Consider the following 27,252-nt stretch of genomic DNA (forward strand, 5'->3'; position numbering starts at 1 on the left):
CTTAAGTTCAACTAAATTCTGCATTGGTCAGCCAATATTAATGAAATTGTTATTGTTAGTAAAAACAAACAGTTTCAGCATGCACCCTTAAACAATTTTGCTGTCTTATTCAAACTCTGTTCCACATCATGAGATCTGGGTGGTGTGACTTTCACCTCACTTATATGGGTCAGATGTTATGATTTCATTTTGTTTTTTTCTCCAATCATCCAGGGCTACTGATGCCAGAAAATACCCACAGGCCTCACAGGTTGTTGATGAAAAGCTCACACTCCTCTATTCTAGTTCCAAATCTTTCTTTGGCTGATGGTGTCATGTACAAATTTCTAGACCCTGTGACAAAGCTTTTAGTGCCTTTTACAACAGTACATTTCACGTCAGATATATTTAAAAATACATAATTAAGATAAAATATTACACTTTTCAGATTTTGGAATAGGTTGTCATAGTTGTGGACAAATGTAAAGTTGTGGGTCACATTTCTCTTAATTATGTATTAAATGGTGTCACATAATATACCAATGCCAGTGATACCTGTTGCATGGTACCACGGAATAACCAGTGAAGACTGACAATGCAAGCATATAAGGCACATGCAACAGGACCTTCCGGTTCTTAGCTGAAGGACCACATATTGAAGGGAATGTTACAGCTTTGAATTAATTGTTAAAAACCTTGGAGGTCTGTGTACAATTATTTATAATAGCATTGCTCTGTTGGATAAAAGAAAATCTGACAATAATAATAAATGGTCTTTTTGATCTCATCAATTAGAATGAAAGTGGAGCTTTCCTTTAAAGTGACTGACTTCCTGTTAGTACTTAGAAGTATTTTGGATTGTATTGCTGATTTCCTTCCAATCTTCCTATGTAACAGTTTTGGGTACGTGTTAGTCAAATAATTCTTAAATGATAACAATCTGGTCATTTCTTTCAACATTTGGAATAATTGAGGATTTTATTTTTGAGTTCTGGTGGTATAAACATATGCTCACCAACTCCCTTAATGTTGGTTGTCTGCATTCAAAGGAATACCACTTGTCTTTAGTATTATTACATGAGGAAATAATTTTCCTTGCAATGGGGGGTCCAATTTAACTGAGATGCTCACTTCTCTTCCAAATCCACAAGAATTTCAATCTGATAATTGTCTGTGTATTTGCATTCAGTTTTGTGGAGACACCGTGGTACATATCAACAGAATCAATTGAACTAATGCTCCCGGTAGCAATATAGAGCACCTGATTTCCGTTGCCAATGTAATAGATTTATGAAATGTTGGTGGTATAATTTCATTGTTTAACTGTTTCCTTACTTTTGGAAATTGTGGGCTACACTTTATGGAGGTGCAGAGGTCCATGGCCATTGCTGAATGCTCTCCGGAGCTTTGGGGGAATGTCAAATGTACTTTACTCATCATTGGGACATGAAGCTACATGTCCTCCCTATTAGAGATACCATCCATTCCACTACAGCCACTGACTAATCAGAGAACTGTCAGCAGAGCAGTGTCACCAACCTCACTTCTAGTGTTCTCACTACTGGAGTTGCACTTAAAGAATGAGATTGCATCAAAGACCAATCATTGGCATAAAGGATTGATATCAATGAGTATTATGTACAGCACAAATTTTAAAAACATGATGGCAATGAAGTCTAGTAAGTGGGTTCTAGGGGCACTGGGGCCAGTTGCATGATTGGTGAAGGCAGGAGGTGCCATTGGTATTGGGGGAGGGGGGTAGCCAATAGCACCCAGAAGTCACCCTTGGACTGAAGAGTACCTAAGATGGAAGGCCCTCCATCCCCTCTGAAGACCATCTATAGTCTGTCAAGGGGAGAGTATGGAAGCAATGTCAAGATCCCATTTCTGAGTGCTGTCCTAGACGATTGATGCAATTGCATAAATGTGCATATTGAGGAGGGGCAGGATGTGGCTTGAGTGCAAAGGTCCATTCTAATCACTTATAATACAGACTTATGCATGAAGGATAGCTGATTGAACATATCATCAATTAGCTTTTCAGAAGAAATGTGTAAAAGAGAAAAAGTACTCAAAATAGTTAACTGGATTGAAGAAGAGTTTCCTTTCGATGGGGATGACTGTCCTTCACATAAAATACTTGTACCCATAAGTTAGCTCTTCTGTTATTGTGAAATACTGCCGAATGAAAGAATCAGTTCTAACTGGCAATAGCTCATGTGACATCCTTCCACACTAACTTTATTTGCAGAGTCTGAGATATTCATCACTATCTCTGTAAACAATAGTGTAAAAAAACAGTTGGTATTTCTTTTAAAAAGAGCAAATATTGATGAGTATTATTCAGATTGTAAATGGACTGCAGTGGTTGAAGAAGCCAACTCATCACCACTTTCTCAAGGGCAACTCAGGATGGGTAAGAAACGCTGTGCCCACATTTAGCAAGTGAATACAAAATTACAACTTTTAAAAACATATTTCATCATCTCACTTGTAATCATTTCTTTAGTAGAGGTCTCACACTTTGTGCAGGAATGTAGCACAACATTGGTTACTGTATTTTGTAGTCGTACTACGCAAAGTTACAATGTTTCTGATTAGATTGTGCAAACGTACTTTAATCAATCATTTACACTTTTAAAATTATTCAATTTCAAAATATTTTATTATAGTTCCAGAAGTTCTTTGTGATGCATACTAAAGGTTGTGATAGTGCACGGTGGGACTTCACAATACTTTATTTATCTGATTTTCTGGATAAGCAGGGAGTTGGAACGTGCAGTATATTTTTTTGTAATTTTGCAATCTTTCACTATATATTTTCCCGAGGCCATCTTCATCTTTGTCTATCTCAGTTGGATAAAATCTGACAGACAGGCATTGGACTTTTCCACAACCAGCTAAGCAAAGTCTGCTCTGAGTTCTGACAACAAAAATTGCAGTAACTGCAAGGTAGAATTATAGAATTCCTATCTTGTGGAAGCAGGCCATTAGCCTATCAAGTCCATGCTGATTCTCTAAGGAGCATCCCACTCAGCTCTCCCTACCCAATTCCCATCATTCCACATTTCCAATGGCTAATCCACCTAACCTACACATCCCTGGACGCTATGGGTAATTTAGCATGATCAGTCCACCCAACCTGCACATCTTAGGACTGTGGGAGGAAACCTGAGCACCCAGAGGGAAACCATGCAGACACTGAAAGAATGTCCAAACTCCACACAGAACAGCTGCCAGAGGGTGGAATTGAACCTGGGGCCTTGGCACTGTGAGGTAGTAGTGTTAACCAGTGAGCCACTGTGCCACCCATTGGCAGATAATGATGGTTACTGAAAATGTGTTGCTGGAAAAGCGCAGCAGGTCAGGCAGCATCCAAGGAGCAGGAGATTCTCCTGCTCCTTGGATGCTGCCTGACCTGCTGCGCTTTTCCAGCAACACATTTTCAGCCCTGATCTCCAGCATCTGCAGTCCTCACTTTCCCTAGAAGATAATGATGGTTGCCTACCAAGAAAACTCATCATATACAAAACTTGAAAATTATCTATCTAGGGTAATGTATTGTACAATAGTCCATTCTAAAACAGAAAATGCTGAAAATAATCAATGGGTCAAGGAAATCTGTGAAGAGAAAGACTGACACTAGTCTGACGCATCAACTGCATCTCTCTACAGATCCCCTCTGTACCATTGAAAATTTCTTGCATTTCTGCTTTCATTCCAGATTTCCAGCATCTACAGTATTTTGCTTTTGTTTTAGTTGTTCAGTGGGCATGGTGTTGTTAGCTTACTGATGTATGTGGTTAAATCTTAGAGCTGTGTATTTGTACATTGCTGGTTAACAGTCTTTCCACCTTACTTAAAACTTTCAAAGCAACAAACCAATAATAAAGATAATTCACTGTAATGTAAGGATTACAGATGCCTGTGGTCAGGGGTTATTCCAGTGGCATCATTCTGTACGTCAACAAATTAATATTGCATGGATGTTATTTCAAAGGCTCACAAAGATAGTAATCCATTATTGAGACCACTAAAGCAGATGGTTCAAACTTCATGCAGATACCCATTCATGCTTTTATGTATTATATCTACTTTAGTGTTGAATTGTAATAAGTTGTTTTATAATCAATTCCATCTTTTTCCATTAGCAGACTTCAATGTTCTCAAATCTGTGGAGAGAACTCATTTTCCAGAGTTTTAGTCATACAATAAGTAAATGCCTATTTTGTTAAATTAAGTGACTCATAATCATTGAAGCAAAAATTAGGAAGATTTTAATAAATTGCATCCCTCTTTCTCAATTTAAGTACACTTATAAGAAAGAAGGATCTCTTTTCAAACACAAAAAAGTACCCCTTAGGCGTTTTAGAACCATCTCTTCTAAAGAGCAAGCAAATTTGCCTCCAGCATTCCTCATTTTGGCTCTCTTCGAAATCTCACCTTCATGCATAAATATCAATTGTCTTCAATTGACTTCACTTTTTAAGTCTTTTTCCATTAATATTTTTAACCAGTATAAGTATTCCAAGCTTTCTTGGTGCAAAATACAAGTCATTTCAATTTATATGAATCTAATAGACCTTGATCTGCTATAAATATCCACATATAAGGATGATTCTTTAAGCATATATAAAATGCTCTCAGTAAAAGGCATTGATAGGTGCCTACAACTATTTCTTATATTTAATTTATAAGCTGTGCGTGCATCAAAGGAAAGCTGAACTGAGATTTAATGTGCATAAAATAGGTATTAGCATTTTAAAGAGGCAGATTAACACATTAATCCAGGCTTTGGTATGCAATTTTCATATTCTGCCACAACTAAAAACTTCACAGTGTGAAACTCTTAATGAACCTAATCGTTGGGTTTTATTTTTACTTAGTTAAGTGATAATGGGCAATATAAAAACTTTATTTCTGATTATTATTCAAAGGCTTACAAGCGAATGGTATGCTTAAAAATACTTTATTAAAAATTTAATATCCATCTCACATACATATGTAGAAAAAAAGTTCAAAAATGCAAATGATGAAGATCATTCAATCACACAGTTATTAATTATTAACAAAGCCCTGTGTAAGGTTGAGTGTTCAACTATATTAAATAAAAATCAGAGAAACAAGTTCCATGGAATGAATAAAGAACAAAGAAAACAGAAGATGAAAGTGAAGAAAATCAAATAACCATTGTTGATCTTAATTATGGTGCTCAGATATGGAAATAAACATATTTCAGTGTCTTACAAGAAAACATTATCCATATCAAAACATCTAGTCCTGTGTATTTTTCCAATTGCCTTTATTTGTTCTCTTCATAGACTGAAAGCAGTGCCTCCAATGCCTCCACCGTCACTTTTAATTTCCCAATCACCAATGTGCTGTCCTGTGAATCAACAACTGCAAAGAAACCAAAATGTCATGTCCTAAATGATTCATCGGTTAGTTTTAAATAAGATTGCAAGACATTAACTGTGTAGCAGTTTGCAGAACGTTCACTCAGCTGATACTTAAGATTTGGGTGGGGGTCGTGGGCATTATCATATGAAGAAAGGTTGGACAGGGTGGGCTAATATCCATTGGAGTTGCAAAAATTGAAAACTGTTCTCACTGAAATGCATGAGATCCTGAGGGGACTTGACAGAATGGATGTTTGGGGGTTGTTTCCCCTTGTGGGAGTAGAACTAGGAGACACAGTTTAAAATTAAGGCATTTCTCATTTGAGGTGGAGAAAAAGTAAATTTCTTTTCTCTCAGGAAGTGTCATGAGTCTTTAGATTAGATTACTTACAGTGTGGAAACAGGCCCTTTGGCCCAACAAGTCCACACCGACCCGCAACCCACCCATTCCCCTACATTTACCCCTTTACCTAACAATACGGGCAATTTAGCAATGCCAATTCACCTGACCTGCACATCTTTTGACTGTGGGAGGAAACTGGAGCACCTGGAGGAAACCCACGCAGACACAGGGAGAACGTACAAACTCCACACAGTCAGTCGCCTGAGTCGGGAATTAAACCCGGGTCTCTGGCGCTGTGAGGCAGCAGTGCTAACCACTGTGCCACCGTGCCGCCCAGAGAATAGTGGAAACATGACTGATTTGTAAGGCAGAGGTTGATAGATTCTTAACTAACAGGGTTAGAAAGATATTGGGGTAAGTAGGAGAATGGAGATCAGGACACTAGCAGACCAGTCATTATCTTATAAAATGGTGGGACAGGCTTGAGTGGCCTAATCCTGCTCCTAATTCATATGTTTCTACTTACACACATATTCAAAATTAATTGTTGTAATTTTTATGTACACCTTTTTTCGGTAAGTTAGTTTGGTGCTCAGTAGTATGGAGGATGCAACAAGAATTCATTGATTATATTTGTACTTCTATCAGCATGAAAAGCATCAGTTAGTCTCAGAAAAAATGTCTCTACTCTCTCTCTCAATCAATATCCTAACAAACAGGGCAATCTAAAGAGACAAACTAAATATGTATACATAACAGGTGACAAAAGAATATAAGGCAAATTCTTCGAATACTATATGGCACCAGTGCTCAAAGAGTTACCTATTAATTTCACCATTTTTCTTATTGTTCTGTTTTTATTTCTCTTCACTGCGTCTTTCTGCAACTATAGTTTGGAAGAGGCATAAACAGTGGCACTCTGAATGTTGGTGAAAAGGGAAGAAATGCACTTACTGTATATAGTGCATTTTACATCTCTCGGATATCCCAAAGCAATTCACAGCCAGTGAAGTACCTATTGAGATGTAGTCCCTATTGTTATGTGGAAAATGTAGTAGTCAATTGATTAATAACAAAGTCCCATAAACATCAATGAGATAAATGACCAGAAAATGTGTTTTTGATTGAGGAATACGTTTTGTTCTTGATTACTATGCAAATTGAGAAGGATATCTACAAAACGACAGAACTATAGCAGATCTGCTTGAGTAACTAAATAAAGTGAATGCTAAATAGAACAAAGTGGGATTTTGATGAGATCGGGAACTAAGTCTAGAGGGGCAAGTTGCTCAGTAACTTAAACCAGTCATTTTCGAAATGACAGTCAGTGACTATTCAAATGCCGCAGGGATTAGTACACGGTTCCCAGCTATTCACAATATACATTGACAACTTAGATGAGGGAGCTAAATGTAATATCTTCAAGTCTACTGATGTCACAAAGCTGTATCGGAGGATGAAATGTGAAGAGAATGTAGAGATGGTTCAGTGTCATTTGGCAAGTTGGATGAGTGGGCAAATGCAAGGCACATTGAGTATAATGTGGATAAACGTGAGGTTATCCACCCACTTTGGCAGCAAAAACGGGAAGGTAGATTATTATCTGAATGGCAATAGATTTAGAAAGGGGAGGTACAATGGGACCTGGATGGTCTTGTACACCAGTCACTGAAAGTAAGCACACAGGTGGAGCAGGTAGTGAAAAAGGAAAATGATGTGTTGGCTCATCAAGGGAGAATTTGAGTACAGGAGCAAGGACGCCTTGCTGCAATTGTACAAGGCCTTTGTGAGACCACTACTGGAGTACTGTGTACAGTTTTGGTCTCCTTATCTGTGGAAGGATATTCCAGTATGAAGGAAGTGCAATGAAGATTTACCAGACTGGTTTTTGGGATGGCAGGATTAATGAATGAAGAGAGACTGATCAATTTGGACTATATTCATTGGAGTTTATAAGAATGAAGGGAAATCTTACAGAAACTATCGACCATAAAAAAAAGAACAGGAATAGGCCATTCAGCCCTTTGAGCCTGCTCTGCTATTCATGGCTGATTCAACATTCCTCACATTCACCTTCCTGCACTTTCCCTGTAACCCTTGATTCCCCTACTGATCAAGAATCTATTTATCTCAGCCTTGAATGTACATAAGGAGTCTGCCCCCACAGCATTCCGTAGTCAGGAGTACCAAAGACGTAACACCCTCTGTGAGAAGAAATTCCTCCTCATTTCATTCTTAAATTGGCACTCCTATATTCTGAAACTAAGCATTTTGGTCCTAGATTTTCCCATGAGGGGAAACATCCTCTCAACATTGACTGTGGCAAGCCCCTTAAGAATCCCTTAAGAATGTGTCAATGAAATCACCTCACATTCTTCTAAACTCCAATGAGAAAAATCCCAACCTGTTTATTCTTTGCTCATATGACAATTCCTCCATACTAGGTATTTTCCAAGTGAACCTTCTATGAACTGCCTTCAATGAAATAATATCTTTCCTTAAATGAGGGGACCAAAAGTGCGCACAGTACTCCAGGTGTGCTCTTACCAGCACCTTTTAAAGTTGCAGTAAGACTTCCCCATCTTATATTCCAAACCGCTTTAAATAAGAGTCAACATTCCATTAACCTTCCTGATTAACTGTTGCATCTGTGTGCTAGCTTTGATGTCTTGTATACATGTTCCACAAGTCCCTTTGTATTGCAGCTTTCCATAATTTCTCTCCATTTATAGAATATTCTGCGCTTTTCTTCACATTTTCCAATATTATACTTCATTTGCTAACTTTTTGCCACTTACTTAATCTAACAATATTGTTTTGTAAACTGCTTGTATTCCTCTCACGATCTGCCTTTCCATCTATTTTAGTGTCACCTGCAAATGTGTCCACAGCACATTAACTTCCTTCCTCCAAGTTATTAACATATATTGTAAACAGCTGTGGTCCCAGCACTGATCCCTGTGAAATCCCACTGGGTCATGGTTCATCAACATGAAAAAAAACCCCTTATCCCCACTCACTGTTTCTTTCCTCTGAACTCATTTTCTATATATACCAACGTATTATATCCAACACCAGTACTCTTAACTTATGATATAACCTTTTGTGAGATATCTTGTAAAACACTTTCTGGAAGTCCCAAAACATCACATCCAATGAGTCTCCTCTATCCACTCTGGTTGAGATTTCCTTAAAAAACTCGAATAAATTAGTTAGATATGATTTCTTTTGATGAAGCCATGCTGACTGCTTGATCAGATTATGATTTTCCAAATGTTCTGCTATTACTTCTTTAAAAAAAAAAGTAAACGTTATTTTAACCAGCTCCTTATGAACTGCCACTTCTGATAAACCAGCAAAATATATACACCTGAAATAATGGACATTTACTGTATTATCACAATCACTGAGATGTCCAAGTAGAAGGTATGAGTAAGAAAACTCTCTGCCAGACAGTTTTATTTAAGGCAAAGTTGCATTAAGACAAAATATAAGAATAATGTGTATACCCCTTGCGTATTTTGTTACTATTACTTAGTGTGTGATTTTACATTGATTATGTGGACCTCTTGATCAACCATTACACTCCTAGTCCTATAGGTGCCGGTTAATAAAATGTTTGCTGTAATTGATTTCAATGCTTTCCCAACAATATATTTTAGCTTACTTGGCCTATAGTTACCTGCTTTTTGTTGCCGTCTTTCTTTGAGCATGAGTGTCACATTAGCAATTTTCCAATCCTCTGGTACTTTTTTGGAAAATTACAACCAATGCATCCATTATCTTTGTAGCTACCTCTTTTTGGACCCTAGGATATAAGCCATCAGGGCAAGGGGACTTATCATCCTTTAGCCTCATTAATTTATCTGATACTGTTTCTCTGCTGATGGTCCTTAATTTGTCCCTCTTATTTTTTTAATATTAATGTAATGTTCATAGTATCTTCCACCATAAAGACTGATGGAAAGTACTTGTTTAACTCCTCTGCCATTTCCTTGTTCCTCAAAACTATCTCTCCAGATTAATCTTCTAAGGGGCCTATGTCCACTGTGCCTTTTCTATTTTATAATGTAAAGAAGCTCTTACTGTCAGTTTTTTTCTTTATTCCTTGCCAGTTTGCTCTCGCAGTTTATAGAGTCATAAAGATGTACAGCACAGAAACAGACCCTTTGGTCCAACTCGTCCATATCCTAAACTAATCCTGTCCCCTTTGCCAGTACTTGACCCATATCTCTCTAAACCCTTCCTATTCATTTACTGATCCAAATGCCTTTTAAATGCTATAACTGTATGAGCCTTCACCACTTCCTCTGGCAGCTCATTCCACACACGCACCACCCCCTGTGTGGAAATGTTGCCCCTTAGGTCCCTTTTATATCTTTTCCCTCTCACCCTAAATCTATGCCCTCTAGTTCTGGATTCCCCCATTCAGGGAAAAGACATACTTCTCTGACTAGATTAATTACCTACAGCATGGAAACAGGTTCTTCGGTTCAAAAAGTCCACACCGACCCTTCGAAAATTAACCCACTCACACTCAGTCCCCTACCCTCTGTTTACCCCTGAATAATGTATCTAATACTATGGGCAATTTAGCATGGCCAATTCATGAACTGCACATCTTTGGATTGTGGGAGGAAACCGGAGGAAAACCACGCAGACACTGGGAGAATGTGCAAACTCCACACAGACAGTTGCCCGAGGCAGCAATTAAACCCGGGTCTCTGGCACAGTGAGGCAACAGTGCTAACCACTGAGCCACCATGCCGCCCATGCCAACATTGTCTATTTATCCTATCCATGCCCCTCATGATTTTATAAACCTCTACAAGGTCACCCCTCAGCCTCTGATGCTCCAGGGAAAACAGCCCCAGCCTATTCAGCCTCTCCAAATACCTCACATCCTCTAACCCTGGCAACATTCTTGTAGATCTTTTCTAAACCCTTTCAAGTTTCACAACATCCTTCCAATAGGAAGGAGACCAGAACTGTAAGCAATATTCCAAATGTAGCCTAACCAATGTCTTGTACAACATGACCTCTCAACTCCTGTACGTAATGCTCTGACCAATAAAGGAAAGCATGCCAAATGCCTTCTTCACTGTCCTATCTACTGCACTCCAAGGTCTCTTTGATCAGCAACAGTCCCCAGGACCTTATCATTAAGTGTATAAGTCCTACTCTGATTTGCTTTTCCAAACTGCAGCACCCTGCATTTATCTAAATTAAACTCCATCTGCCACTCCTCAGCCCATTGACCCATCTGATCAAGATCCCATTGTACTCTGAGGTAACCTTTTTTGCTGTCCAATACACCTACAATTTTGGTGTCATTTCAAACTTACTAACTCTACCTCTTATGGTCACATCCAAATCATTTATATAAATGATGAATAGTAGAGGACCCAGCACCGATCCTTGTGGCACTCCACTGGTCACAGGCCTCCAGTCTGAAAAACAATACTCCACCACCACCACCCTTCTATCCTTGAGCCAGTTCTGTATCCAATTGGCTACTTCTCCCTGTATTCTGTGAGACCTAACCTTGCTAACCAGTCTCCCATAGGGAACCTTGTTGAACGCCTTACTGAAGTCCATCTACTACTCTGCCCTCATCAATCCTCTTTGTTACTTCTTCAAAAAACTCAATCAAGTTTGTGAGACATCATTTCCCACGCACAAAGCCATGTTGACTATCCCTAATCATTCCTTGCCTTTCCAAATACATGTACATCCTGTCCCTCAGGATTCCCTCCAACAACTTGCCCACCACCGACGTCAGGCTCACTGGTCTTTAGTTCCCTGGCTTGTCCTTACCACCCTTCTTAAACAGTGGCATTCTGAATTTATCCTAGTCTTTAGGGTTGCCACTGACTTTGGCCTTCTTAAATACTTTTTCTTTCAACTAATACTTTCCTTAACTTTCTTAGCCATGGTTGGTTTATCCTTTTCTGTATCTTTTTTCCTTACTGGGATGTATTTTTGCTGAGAGCATTGAATTACTTTCTTGAATGCCTGCCATTGCTTGCTTACTGTTATTACTGCAACTCTATCCACCCAGTTTAACCTATAAACTTCTACCAGGATTAGACAGGGTAAATGTAGGAAGGAATATAAAAACAGGGATCACTGTCTCAGGATATGGGCTCGGCCATTTAGAACTGAGATCAGGAGATTTTGGGGTGAATGGTGGCTCAGTGGTTAGCGCTGCTGCCTCACAGCGCCAGGGACCCGGGTTCGATTCCAGTCTCCGGTGACTGTGTGGAGTTTGCACTTTCCCTCCGTATCTATGTGGACTTCCTCTGGGTGCTCTGGTTCTCTCCCACGATCCAAAAATGTGGGGATTGGGTGAATTGGCCATGCTTTTGCCCATAATGTTCAGGGATGTGAAGATTAGATGCATTAGTCAGGGGTGATAATAGGGTAGAGGAATGGGTCTGGGTAGGTTACTCTTCGGAGGGTCGGTGTGGACTTGTTGGGCCAAAGAGCCTATTTCCACACTGTAAGGACTCCATGAAAAGTTTTCATCCAGAGAGTGGTGAGGCAGTGGAATTCTCTGCCACATAAAGTGATTAATGGTGAAATACGATGCTTTTCAGAGGAGTTAGACATAGCTCTTAGGGTGTAATGGATTAAATGGAATGGGGAGAAAGCAGGAACAGGGTACTGAGTTGGATGATCAGCCCCGATCATATTGAATGACTGAATGACCTACTCCTGCTGCTATTTTCTATGTTTCTATGTAAGTGGCAATAATAATAAGTAAATATACAAATAATGAGAGTATTTCATTAGATAAAAAGAGATTAATTTTAAATTTACTAAACTTATTGCTCCTTGAAAATGGAGTCACAGCAGATAGGGTGATGAAAAGTTTTGGTACACTTGCCTTCATCATTTAGAACATTGAGTATAGGAATTGGGACATTGTGTTATAGCTGTGCAGGACATTGGTGAGACCACTTTTAGAATACAGTATACAATTCTGGTCACCCTACTATTGGAAGGATGTTGTTAAACTTGAGAGGGTGCAGAAAAGATTTACAAGGGTGTTGCTAGGACTGGAGGGTTTGAGTTACAGGAAGAGGCTGGATAGGCTGCGTTTTTTTCCCCTGGAGCATCAGAGGCTGAGAAGTAACCTTATAGAGGTTTATTAAATCCTGAGGGGTATGGATAGGTAAATAGACATGGTCTTTTTCCTAGGATGGGATGTCCTAAAATGGAGAGCATAGGTTTAAGGTAAGAAGGGAAAGATTTTGAAAGGATCTGAGGGTTAACTTTTTTACGCAGTATGGCGCATAGATGCCAGAGGAAGCGCTGGAGGCAGGTACAAGTACAGCATTTAAAAGGATGGTTACACAAATAGGAAAGGTTTAGAGGGATAAGGGCTAAATGCTGGCAAATGGGACTAGGTCGGATTGGGATGTCTGGTCGGTGCAGATGAGTTGGACTAAAGGGTCTGTTTCGTGCTGTATGATTCCATATGACATTCATTATTTAAGGGGTTTGAATTATCCAAGACAAAAATCTGATAAACATAAATATCAAATAAATATTAGGGGATACTAAAATAAGTAATCAAAAAAAGACTAATCAGTTACAAATTAGGCTGAAAGTAAGCTAAATCATTGGCTAAATCTATATCTTAAATAATTCTATTATAACAAGAATGAACTTAGCATAAGTAAATGCAACATCTTCGATTTATATAGTGTAATTATATGTCCAAGACACATCACAGAACCATTACAATTCAAAGTATAGATAGAACATTGCATTACTGTGCAAAGAGGCATTAATAGTTTACATGAGTAGGCAAAACCACAGTAGATAAATGTCAACATTGGTAAGTGTAAGATAATCTATTTTGGACTAAAAACTGATAGGTATGTATTATTTGCATGGCAAAAAGATGGCAACATCAGGGATCCTAATGAGAAAACCTACCACTCAGAATGTTTTGGGAGTCCAGAACTCACACCCGAAAGGGATGAAACAGAAACTCAAATAATATTTAAGCAGTATTTAGATATTCACTTATGTTGCTGTAGTCTCCAGGGCTATGGATGTTGAAAATTGGTTAGTGCTGTCAGATCGTTGTTTGTCCAGCATGGACACGATGGGTCAAACTGTCTCCTTCCTTGCTGTAAATGTCTAAGCATCTGAGGATCCAAAGAGATTTAGGATCCATGTACACAGATCATCAAATTGCAGTAGCTGCAAGAAGTAATCAAAAACACTGGTGAGGTGTTCGACTTTTAACTAGATAATTAGAATAAAAAAGTGAAGATATGTTTTCTGGAGCCTCAACAAGGTTAAATCTGGACTAATGTGTAGAATTCTGGCTACTGTTCTTCAGTAAAGATACACTGGCTTTGGAAAGTGTGTGATGCAGAATCACTACAACATTACCAGAATTCAAAGAGATAAATTAGAATGAGAACACACAAGTTTGATCTATATTCCATTAAGGGATGATTTGACAGAGGTTTTTAAGCATTTTGAAAGGAATTGATAGAAACGTCATGAGCTGGAGGGTAAGTCTGGGAGCAGGGGATGTAATTTAAAAAGCAGAGCCATGCCTTTCAGGAGCAAAGTTAGGAGCAAACATTGTTCAAAGAATGGAAACTTCTCTCAGTAGAAGCTGCAGATTACACTTAAAATGATCAATTGAAATGTTGAGATCGATAGATTTTTGTGAGCCAAGGATATCTAAAGATTTGGAGCCAAGACAGGTGCATGGAGTTGGAATACAAGTCAGCTTTAATCTCAGTGAATGGCTAAAAAAGCTTATCAGGCTGAATGGTTTACTTCTGTTGCTAAATTTTTTTATTTATTTTTTGAAATGGTGCTGTGAGATTTTTTTATGTTCACTTGAGAGGGCAGGAGTGTTCATTTTAACATGCCATTTGAAAGATGGCACCTGCAATAGTATAGCACATCAACTGAGATGATGGGACATGATTCTTTGGAGCCCATAGCTTTATGTCTTGGCTGAAGCATTGGTTGGAAGACCAAAATATGTGCACTGATGTCCTCATGCTTATTAATTACATGTGAAAAATTTAAAACATGGTTTATAGCTGCTTCAACCCTCAATTGTGACACTTTATCCCTGTTCAAACCAGATAGATAGTCACACTAAACGAGATGTGCCTTTGAAATGAAGTACAATCACCTATGAAAAATCAGCTGGTAGAAACAGCTGAACTATTGGTGAGGAATGACAGAGATATCACAGCACAGCTGGCTCTCTCGATAGGTACCCAGTCAGTTTTACATTCACTTGCCAGTGTTCTACCACTGACTCAGCAATCCAGCATACCACTGGCTTCATCTGGAGTGAAGAACATTACTGCTGGGAATGGATGATGAATGCATGCCTGCCACACTCTTGTCTGAGAGATTTGGCAATGTTGTCTGATCAATCCTTGTTGAGCAATGTAGAGGAAACTGAACATCACTGATGATATTGCAGCCTCAATGACAAAAAAACAAATCATGAACCTTAATCAAAAAAATACAAGATCTGCATTTTGGACAGAGTTTTAATCTGTTTCACAAATATATTTGGCTGTCTTAGCAATGGGTGGGAAAGAAACAGTCAACCTGTAGTTTATTGGCCCAACCATTTATTAGTAAGGAACCCTTACTACAAACTATGTTATTACTGTATAACATATATTTCCATGCTCTTAGTCTAATTGTGAAAGTAACCTATATGGATTGCAACCTAAAGCATTTTAATTATTTTAAAAGCCTTTAACAAATAATATAAACGCAATCATGGTTGTGATGTGCGTGTACATCACATTATGTTGGATAGTTTGAATGTTACTACCCTCTCACTCACTGCCTCCCAAGTTGATGAATAGTACCAGATGTGGACAAATGCCCATAGAATCCATATATTTCCTCTGAAAACAATGTGAATTACAATTATGACTTCAAAACAAGAAAACACATTTATTTATTATTATTATTATTATTATCAAGCAATGCTTATGACTTCTGTCCTTGGATAAAATAATTCCTGGGCACATAGATGCAGAAAACTAATCTTAAATAAACAGCAGAATTGAGATCTGGATTTGTCTTCAAAATATGCCCTGAATATCCCCCCCCTTAAGTGGGGGAAAATAAGTATTTTAAAAAATGCTCTTGTTCTCCGCCATTTCTATTAGCACTAATTTAACCACCCTTTTGTTTTGCCCAGCAATTATTTTGTCCTCCTCCTGGATCTTCATTCCAAGCAGTGTGTCCACTTGTCACATCCATCAACAAATATGTACCAATATAGAACCTAGGACTGTATCCAAATAATTGCAAAATAACCAGATCTCTGTGACTTCTGTTTTCCTGCTTGATTTGCATGTATATGTTGATTGTCGCTTTGGATCTTCTCTCCTGCTGTCAATATTCCTCGTATTTCTAACCTCAGATGTGTTCTGTCCACCCAAATCTAACTCCATTTCAGTAGCTCTCCTCAATTGGCCTGTTCTCCTGTGCCATTTCCAGGAGTGACTCCCTCTTCAAGTAACTTACAAACTGTTTACCTCTCTTGGTATCCTCCAATTAGGTACAAGTTGCTGCCTTCAATTAGCACCATCCTACTTTCATTTCAATCTTTCTGTGCAGTATCCTTGTTGAGGGCTAGTCTTCCCAACCTCCTCCCTGTCCAATTCAATCCTTCCCAAGATAAGCTTGTGAACTCTGTCAGTGAATCAATTAGAATCAATATTGTCTGGATATCTCTCCAAAATACTGGTTCACTTGTGATCAAAGCCCGTGCCATCCATGAGAACATTCTATGATTTAGATTTCCAATTATACCTCATTCTCTCTACATGCAAGACCAAGGCTGTGTTACCTTCACTTAATTTTTCCTTTATAAAAGTTCCCCTACTGACACTTCTAGAGACCTCTTTGAACTTGCAATTTTAGATGGCCTTTTTAATCCCATTGCATTAATCACAGGTAAAAGTCTTTCTAATTTTAGGAGATTAGGGAAAAGGGATTCTTTCTAATTCTAATTAAATTCTCTAATCACATCCTTGTATTACTCCAAACCTATACCCTCCTCCCACTCTTACTTCTTCTCATATTCCTTCCTTGAAAAACATCTTCTAATCCATTTACCACTGCACTTTCTATGACTTGGCTATGGCTTTGAGCTCTCAGTTATTAAATTAAGGTAAGTGAGAAGTCTTAGGTAGATTAACTATTACATATTCTTCTTATTGGTATTAGTTTCAGGTAGTGATACAAAGTGGGGAAGGATGCCCACAGAAAGTCTTCAGTAAAGACAGTCTCAATCTTGATAAACAGAAATTGCTGGAGAAATTTAGCAGGTCTGGCAGCATCTGTAGAGAGAAAGCAGAGTTAACATTGCAGGTCCAGTGTGCCTTCTTCAGAATGCAGATTCTCCACAGATACTGCCAGACCTACCGAGTTTCTCTAGAATTTTTGTTTTGTGTCTGATCTCCAGCATCTGCAATTCTTCGGTATTTTTGTTGTCAAGATTTGCTTGAGAGAGTGCATCAGCATCAGATACACTGTTCTTGGAGTTGCCACAAATGTGAAAATTTACTGTGTAGAACTCTTCTACAATTTTGCAACACAAAGTACTTCTCAAACAGAAAATACTGTTAGTTTTGTGCACTCCACTGTTACTCCAAATAGAATAAACATTTATCTAGGATAAAACACTCAATTTCGTGTCCAATTCTTCATTTGAAAGAAGAAATTTCAATTAATTCCTCTGCATCAATGTCTAAAAATTACATTGAGTTAACCTGGTTTCAAGGAAACATTGGATTAGAGTCATTGCATTCTTTCTGTGATCCGAACTCCAATGAATACTCTAATCATCCTGCTTCAATAAAGTGATCCTCAAGACATTAGCTAGAAACATTTTCCCACACATCAGCTTTCAGATTTATTCTCCTACTTTTATCAACCAGTTACAAATATTGTCACAGTTGCTTCACTAATACCTACTTTTTCAGATGGGAAGAGAAACCTGATCACTTCAAGTAGTTGATCAGTATCCATGTTAAGCACTAGCACTTCAGTGGGAAATCTATTGCAACAGACTCAAAATCTATTTTTCGGGGCTCACTTTCTGTCTGTTGTTCAAGGCACTATGTGACAAAATATCTGAAACAACAGCAACTTCCTTACCATTTTATTTCATCGAAATCATCAAATCTTTCTGCTCAAACTGAATTAATTATAAGTGCAATAATCAGTTTGAGAAATCTGAATCACAATTACTTCAGGTTCCAGTTCCAAGTTTGATGATTCTAACTGAATGTAGCTTTCTGGCTTTTCAAATTCAATACAGTTCCTACTTCCTCAATTTGAATGTAGGCCTTGATCCTCTTCATCAAAACCATCAGGGAATTTTGCCACGTCGAAGTCCACATGAGCACTCTGGGAAACACTGTTAAATCCCGACTATTGCCTGACAGATCTACACTGGATTCTGGATTCTGCATTCTTCCAAGTGTAAAAAAAGGCTGCCTGTATTTCTTGTATCTCCCACTCATTGAGCAATGTTGCTGTACTATGAGCGATCGAGACATAGAGACTATTAAAAGATGTTCAAAGATATTATATTAAGTTAATTACACAAAGTTTGCCTGTATTTTCCTGTTTTTCTCACTTTGAACAAAATTACGACTTCCTGAGCACAGCAATCAAGCTGTAAACTTAAGGACATCAACGAATCTGCTGTTCAACACCGAATAGTTGTTTCTTATTCTTTGAACTAAGCAGACTTTAATTGTCCATCATTTATATGACAGGGTTTTGCATTCCACAAGCCCTGATCGGGGCTTTAGATCCAATACTTCTATCTCTTGCTTCGCAAACAAAACAATGATTTTTTGATCACAATTATAGATTTCCTCTGAGTTGAAGAATATCTCCTTTGCATCAACCAAAACTTTCAATGATCATGACTGAATTTTACATTGTAATCCCCTTTGGACAAAGCAGCAATTGTCCTCAAATGAATAGCTTCTGGAAATCAGGTCATCATATTCATAGTTGTGAAGATGTAGTGGAGTCCTGCTTTCATTACTCGTAATGGTCTGACACAATCTACTAATATTCGACATAACAGATCTTCAAGAATTGGTGTGAGTATTAAAGATGCTAGTTTGATTGCATGTTGAGGTTTTCCCACAGAGCTACACTCCATCTTTATGAAATCATGACCAGGTAAAATGTCTGTTTATCAATGCTCGGGTTCTTTGTATTCCTACATGTCCTTCCATAGGATAGAATAAAACTCGACAACTCCTTCGACCTCAGCCTCAGTGTAAGCTGTCTGCATTAACTTAGTTCTGGATCTCCCTTCTCAGCCTCACTTAATGAAGATGTTCTCATCCTTTTGATTACAGAATACAGTTGATTCTGATATAACGTAATAGTTCTGTTCTCGTGCAATCTCACATTATAAGAAAATCACGCAATTTCTGTGCCATTTAAACTATTGACGCCAGAATCACGTTGTAGCCAATACAGATAAGGAAAGTTCACGTTCTGTAAATAACGGTGTAAATTCTTCAATCATGTTACAGCCAATTTCCGTTGAAGAAACATGCATTATAGTAAAACCAACTGTACTGTAATCTCTGGCAAAGGACTTTGTTTAGCTGTTGCTTTGGATGGAAAATAAATATAAAAACATAGAAAAATACCCTGAAACTATTCTAGCAAGTGTTCCATTTCTTTAGTCCCAAATAGATTTTCTGATTATAGGCAAAGCTGTAAATTTCACTCCTGCTAAATCATCCTCCAGGAGCAAATCAACTTCATCCACAGATAATTTCTTAACTAGCCTGACTACTATTAGTCCAGACAATCAGTCACACTCCAATTGGGCTTCATTAAATGGAACTAGGATATGCTTCCCACCACCACCACCTTCCCCCCGACCCCCCGATTTAGTAACACTTCAGCTTTCACTTCACTCTTTGGAGGAAGAACTATATCCTTCTCCAGCAAAAGTGTTTGATTATCTCCACTGTGCCCCTTTAATGGCATCATTTAAAAAAAAATTCTTCCCTTATGACAAAAACCTTCTCTCATGTATCTCTCATGTACCTTATTCACCTCACCTGCATTCACAGTAGTGCTTACCTCTGGTTTTGAATTATTTAATAGAATTAACTCAAATGAGTACAGTGAAAAGTTTACAAGTCACCACTTATGGTGCCATCTTATCAGTACAAGTTCTTAGGAAAAAATTAGAAACATAAAGAAATAAAAAGCCCAGCATTACAGATTATAGGAATAAATGGAAAAAAAGAGAAATAAAAAGTTCAGAACAATGTCCTTCCAGCCAAGTACATACTGATACCTAGCTGCCAGTCCACATTGGACCTTGACTCCAGATTACGCCAGGCTTCACCTTAAGGCCAAAGTCCAAGCTGAGATCATGCTGGACTCAAAGACTACCACCTACCATGTGAATAAGGTCCTAAGTTCTTTAATTCCCTGAGTGGAACTCAGAGTGCCTTCTTTTTCTCCTTTAAGACACTGTTTAAATCTTGTCTTTTTGGCTATCTGCTCTAATATCTTCATATGTGGTATGGTGTCAGATAAATCTGTTCTGAAGCGCTTTAGGATTTTCTACCACATTAAGTGTGCTATGTAAGTAAATGCCATTTTTCTTGTTATCAATAATGAGATGTGTAGACTCAGGGCGATTGAGAGTTACAAGGTATCCAGGAAAGACCTAAAAAGAGAGCTAAGACGAGTGAGATGGGGACATGAGAAGTTGTTGGTGAATAGGATCAGGGAAAACCCTAAAGCTTTCTATAGGTATATGAGGGATAAAAGAATGACGAGAGTAAGATTAGGGCCAATCAAGGACAGTAGTGGGAAGTTGTGAGTGGAGTCAGAGGAGATAGGGGAAGCGCTAAATGAATATTTCTCGTCAGTATTCACACTGAAAAAAGACAATTTTGTCGAGGAGAATACTGAGAAACAGGCTATTAGACTAGATGGGATTGAGGTTCACAAGGAGGAGGTGTTAGAAATTCTGGAAAGTGTGAAAATAGATAAATTCCCTAGGCCAAATGGGATTTATCCTAGGATTCTCTGGGAAGCCAGGGAGGAGATTGCCAAGCCTTTGGCTTTGATCTTTATGTCATCATTGGTGACAGGAATAGTACCAGAAGGCTGGAGGATAGCAAATCTTGTCCCTTTGTTCAAGAAGGGGAGTAGAGATAGGATTTATAATCATCTCGATAGGAATAAGTTGATTAGGGATAGTCAGCAAGGTTTTGTGAAGGGTAGGTCATGCCTCACAAACCTTATTGACTTCTTTGAGTAGGTGACCGAACAAGTGGATGAGGGTAAAGCTGTTGATATGGTGTATATGAATTTCAGTAAGGCATTTGATAAGATTCCCCCTGATAGGCTACTGCACAAAATACGGAGGGATGGAATTGAGGCTGATTTAGTGGTTCGGATCAGAAATTGTGTGAAAGAAGAAGATGGTTGATGGGAAATGTTCATCTGGAGTTCAGTTACTAGTGGTGTACCGCAAGGATCTGTTTTTGGGTCCACTGCTGTTTGTCATTTCTATAAACAACCTGGATGAGGGTGTAGAAAGATGGTTTAGTAAATTTGCAGATGACACCAAGGTCGCTACAGTTGTGGATAGTGCCAAAGGATGTTATAGGTTACAGAGAGGCATAGATAAGCTGCAGAGCTGTGCTGAAACGTGTCAAATGGAGTTTAATGCAGAAAAGTGTGAGGTGGTGATTCAATTTGGTAGGAGTAACAGGAATGCAGAGCACTGGGTGAATGGTAAGATTCTTGGTAGTGTAGATAAGCAACGAGATCGTGATGTCCATGTACATAAATCCCTCAAAGTTGCCACCCAGATTGATAGGGTTGTTAAGAAGGCATACAGTGCGTTAGCTTTTATTAGTAGAAGGATCAAGTTTTGGAACCATGAGGTCATGCTGCAGCTGTACAAAACTCTGGTGTGGCCATACTTTGAGTATTACGTGCAGTTCTGGTCACCACATTATAGGAAGGGTATGGAAGCTTTGGAAAGGGTTCAGAGGAGATTCACTAGGATGTTGCCTGATATGGGGGAAGGTCTTACAAGGAAAGGTTGAAGGACTTGAAGCTGTTTTCGTTAGAGAGAAGGTTGAGAGGTGATTTAATTGAGACATATAAGATAATCAGAAGGTTAGATCAGGTGGACAGTGAGAGCCTTTTTGCTAGGATGGTGACGGCTAGCACGAGGGGGCATAGCTTCAAAATGCGGGATGATAGATATAGGGCAGATATCGGAGTTAGTTTCTTTATTCAGAGAGTAATAAAGCTGTTGATGTGCTGTATATGGAACACACTGCTTACAACAGTTGTAGACTTGCCAACTTTACAGGCATTTAAATGGTCATTGGATAGGCATAGGATGAGAATGGAGTAGTGTAGGTTAGATGGGTTTCAGGTTGGTTTCACAGGGCAATGCAACATTGAGGGCCGAAGTGCCTTTACTGTGCTGTAATGTTCTATTACAAAGTTGCATGCAATCTTGGATAAAACAGAACAATTGTTGTTTCACACTACAAACTCGGCATCCAGGCCACCAATTCCATACCACATAATAATTGTCACAGACTAAATCACTGTTCTCAACTTCTTCATAAGCTCAGCCGAGAGGATGGAGAGATAAATGGGAGGGGAATGGGGCTGGGGGGATGGTAGATGAGAGTGTGATAGGTAGGTGGAGGTGGGGGTAATGATGATAGGTCAGAGAGGAGGGTGGAGTGGATAGGTGGGAAGAAAATGGACAGATGGGACAGATCATGAGGGCGGTGCTGACTTGGAAGGTTGGAACTGGGATAAGGTGGGGGAGGGGAAATGAGGAAACTGGTGAAGTCCACATTGATGCCGTGTGATTGGTGGGCAAGGTGGAAGATTTTTCCTCTAGGCTGTAGGCAGGTTAGCCACTTTTCTCTCAGACATAGAGATGTACAGCACGGAAACACACCCTTCGGTCCAAACCATCCATGCTGACCCGTTATCCCAACCCAATCTAGTCCCACCTGCCAGCACTCGGCCCATATCCCTCCAAACCCTTCCTATTCATATAACCATCTAGATGTCTTTTAAATGTTGCAATTGTACCAGCCTCCACTACTTCCTCTGGTAGCTCATTCCATACACACACCACCCTCTGTGTGAAAAGGTTGGCCCTTAGGTCTCTTTTATATCTTTCCCCTCTCACCCTAAACCGATATCCTCTAGTTCTGGATTTCCCACCCCAGGGAAAAGACGTTGTCTATTTACCCTATCCATGCCCCTCATGATTTTATAAATCTACAAGGTCACCCTTCAGCCTCCAAAGCTCCAGGGAAAACAACCCCAGCCTATTTATCCTCTCCCTGTAGCTCAAATCCTCCAACCCTGGCAATATCCTTGTAAATCTTTTCTGATCCCTTTCAAGTTTCACAACATCCTTCCTATCAGAAGGAGACCAGAACTGCATGCAATATTCTAAAAGTGGCCTAACAAATGTCCTGTACAGCCACAATATGACCTCCTGTACTCAATACTCTGACCAATAAAGGAAAACATACCAAATGTCTTCTTCAGTATCCTATCTACCTTCGACTCTACTTTCAAGGAGCTATGAACCTGCACTCCCAGGTCTCGTTCAGCAACACTCCCAAGGACCTTACCATTAAGTTTATAAGTCCTGCTGAGATTTGCTTTTCCAAAATGCAGCACCTAACATTTATCTAAATTAAACTCCATCTGCCATTTCTTAACCAATTGGCCCATCTGATCAAGATCCCATTGTAATCTGAGGTAACCTTCTTCGATGTCCACCACACCTCCAATTTTGGGTCATCTGCAAACTTACTAATGATGCCTCCTATGTTCATGTCCAAATCATTTATATAAATGATGAAAAGTAGTGAATCCAACACCGATCCTTGCGGCACTTGACTGGTCATAGGCCAGTCTGAAAAACAGCCCTCCACAACTTCTACCTTCAAGCTAATTCTGTATCCAAATGGCTAGTTCTCCCTGTATTCCATGAGATCTAACCTTGCTAACCAGTTTCTCATGGGGAACCTTGTCAAAAGCCTTACTGAAGTCCATATAGATCACGTCTACTGCGCTGCCCTCATCAATCCTCTTTGTTACTTCTTCAAAAAACTCAATTGAGTTTCTGAGACATGATTTCCCACGCACAAAACCATGTTGACTATCCCTAATCAGTCCTTGCCTTTCCCAATACATGTAAATCCTGCCCACCACCAATGTCAGGCTCACTTGTCTATAGTTCCCTGGCTTTTCCTTACCACCTTTCTTAAATAGTGATACTATGTTACCTAACCCCAGTCTTCCAGCACATCACCTGTGACTATTGATGATACAAATATCTCAGCAAGGGGCCAGGCAATCACTTCCCTAGCTTTCCACAGAGTTCTAGAAGAAACCTGATCAGGTCCTGGGGATTTATCCACTTTTATGTGTTTCAAGACATCGAGCACTTCCTCCCTGTAGTATGGACATTTACACACTTAACAAATTCTTCTCCATCAAAACCCATAACATTATGGCAGTCCCTGTCTATGTTTGGAAAGTTAAAATCCCCTACTATAATAATCCTATTATTCTTACAGATAATTGAAATCTCCTTATAAATTTGTTTTTCAATTTCCTACTAGGGGGTCTATAATAGAATCCTAATAAGGTAATCATCCCTTTCTTATTTCTCGGCTCCACCCAAATAACTTGCCTGGATGTATTTCTGGGAATATCCTCCCTATGTACAACTGTAATGCCATCCCTTATCAAAAATGACATTCCTCCTTCTCTCTTGCCTCTGTTTCTATCCTTCCTGTGGCATTTGTATCCTGGAACATTAGGCTGTCAGTCCTGTCTATCCCTGAGCCATGTTTCTGTAATTGCCATGATATCTCAGTCCCACGTTCAAAACCATGTCCTGAGTTCGTCTGCCTTCCGTGTTAGGCCTCTTGCGTTGAAGTAAATGCAGTTTAATTTATTAGTCCTACCTTGTTCTCTTCTTTGTCCCTGCCTACCCAGACTGCTTCACTTGCTTCTTTTCTCAACTGTACCAGTCTCAAATTTCCTTACTATCTCCCTCGGTCCCACCACCCCCTACCTTACTAGTTTAAATCCTCCTGAGCAGCTCTAGCAAATCTCTCTGCCAGTATATTAGTCCCATTCCAATTCAGGTGAAATCCATCCTTCTTGTACAGATTAAGTCCACCCCAGAAGAGATTTCAGTGATCCAAAAATGTGAATCCCATACACCAGCTCCTCAGCCACACATTAATCTGCTCTATCTTCCTACCCTGACTAGCTCATAGCACCGGGAGTAATCTAGATATTTCTACTCTGGAGGACCTCCTTTTTAAATTCCTGCCTAACTTTCTATATTCTCCCTTCAGAATCTCATCTTTTTCCCTTCCTATGTCATTGGTTCCAATGTGTACAATGACCTCCTGCTGGTCCCTCTCCCCTTTGAGAACATTCTGCACCATCTCTGAGACATTCTTGATCCTGGCACCAGGGAGGCAATATACCATTCTGATTTTTCACTGCTGGCCACAGAAACATCAGTCTGTGCCTCTGACTAGACAGTCCCCTAATGCAATCATTGGTTTGGAGGAAAACATAGCTGGTCTAATTAGTTTGCAGATGATACAAAGACTGATGGTGTTGCAGATAGTGAGGAGGATTGTCAGAGGATACAGCCGGATATAGATCAGATGAAGGCATGGGCAGAAAAATGGCAGATGGAGTTTAATCCGGACAAATGTGAGGTGATGGAAACAGGGGAAATTACACAGTGAATGGCAGAACCCTTAAGAGAATTGATACGTATAAGGATCTGGGTGTGCAGGTCCACAGATTACTGAAGGTGGCAGAGCAGGTAGATAAGGTAGTTAAAAAAAGCCTATGGCATGCTTGCCTTCATTGAAAGGGGCATTGAGTATAAGGATAGACAAGTTAGGCAGCAGTTTTATAGAACTTTAGTAAGGCCACACTTGGAATATTGTGTACAGTTCTGATCACCACATTACCAAAAGGATGTGTATACTTTGCAGAGAGTACAGAAAAGATTTATCTGAATGCACCAAGGTATGGTGGATTTTAGCAATGATAAAAAGTTGGATAGACTGGGTTTGTTTTCACTGGAATGCAGGAGGTTGAGGGGCAACCTGATCGAAATTTAAAAGATTGTGAATGACATAGATAGAATGGAAAGTATATGGCCTTTTTGAATAATGGAGGGGCCCCTAGGCTCGGAGGGCCAAAGGGCCTGTTTCTGTGCTGTAGTGTTCTTACTTCTTTTTTCTTCTTAAACAGGCATTGCATAATATGGCTTGCATTAAATGCAGTTTGGGTTGATTAGTATCCCGTAACTTTTGCTCCATAGAAAAATCAGATATAATCAATAGTTAGAGAAAACCCAAAAAACATAGAAAATCTGTGAAGAGCAAAATAGAGTTCAAGTTTCAGATCAATAATCTGTCATCACATCTCGAAAAAAAACTTCGGGACAACTTTACTGCAAGTGAAATGGGGAGGATGGAATAAACAAGGGAAGGTGTGTATAGGGTGGAAGACAGGTGAATTTAAATGACGAAAATGTTCATGGTGCTCCACCAAAAGAATCAAGAATGCAACAATTTTAAAATGTATGGGTCTGGGGAGGGATAATGGTAGAATCATTAAAAGCAATCATTCAAAAGTCAAATAAAGAGAAAAACAAGAGAGGGAAACTAAAGCCAGCAAAGAAAGAAAACAAAAGGTGGAGGTTCTGATCAGAAATTGTCAATGCTAAAACAAAAGATGATGTTGAGCTTCACCGGTACACTGCAGGAGGCTGAAGACAAGAAGGGAGCAAACAGCAGAATTTATCTGGTACCTGGAAGCTTGGGATCACGTTTCCTTTTAAGATTGATTCATGTAATATGGGCATTGCTGGCTAAGTCAGCATTTATTGCCTAGACAGCAGTCAACAATCAACCACATAGCTGTTGGTCTGGAGTCACATGGAGGCCAGACCAGATAAAGACAGTTGGTTACGGGAAGAAAACCGGGACATTGGTGAAGCAGATGGGCTTTCCCTAGCAATCAACAACAGTTTCAAAGACATGCAGATTTTTATTGAATTTAAGTTTCACCACCTTCCAGGACTCAAATCCAGTCCCCCAGACCAATACCTGGGTTTTGGATTAATAATCTAGTGATCGTGCCACGAGGGCATTGCCTTCCTTTCTGTCACTTGCAGACAGAATTGAGATGTTCGGTAAATTGATTACCCCTTCTACATTTGGTCTCCCCCAGTGTAGAAGAGGCTGCATAATGAGCAGAAAGTACAGTAAACTAAAATGAAAATCAAATAAACCAATGTTTCACATGGAAAGTGTATTTGGGTCCTGGATGGTACACTTATAAGCGATGCTGTGAGAAAGAAAAACAGTAAGTTAGAAGTGAATCAGAGAAAAG

General features: G+C 39.3%; 1 protein-coding gene across 6 annotated transcripts in view; it reads right to left on the reverse strand.

Annotated features, from left to right (window-relative positions):
- Positions 1-4,974: 4,974 nt before the first annotated feature.
- Positions 4,975-27,252, reverse strand: part of rpgrip1l (RPGRIP1 like) — a 232,851-nt gene continuing 210,573 nt past the window's right edge. For all 6 annotated transcript variants that reach the window (XM_072547375.1, XM_072547374.1, XM_072547372.1 and 3 more), the window contains one exon: positions 4,975-5,379. In XM_072547375.1, the coding sequence (XP_072403476.1) occupies positions 5,282-5,379 (98 nt within the window). In that variant the 3' untranslated portion in view covers positions 4,975-5,281. The remainder of the gene's footprint in view (positions 5,380-27,252) is intronic.

This window comes from Chiloscyllium punctatum, chromosome 26, assembly GCF_047496795.1.
Source record: "Chiloscyllium punctatum isolate Juve2018m chromosome 26, sChiPun1.3, whole genome shotgun sequence".
NCBI classification, from domain to species: Eukaryota; Metazoa; Chordata; class Chondrichthyes; order Orectolobiformes; family Hemiscylliidae; genus Chiloscyllium; species Chiloscyllium punctatum.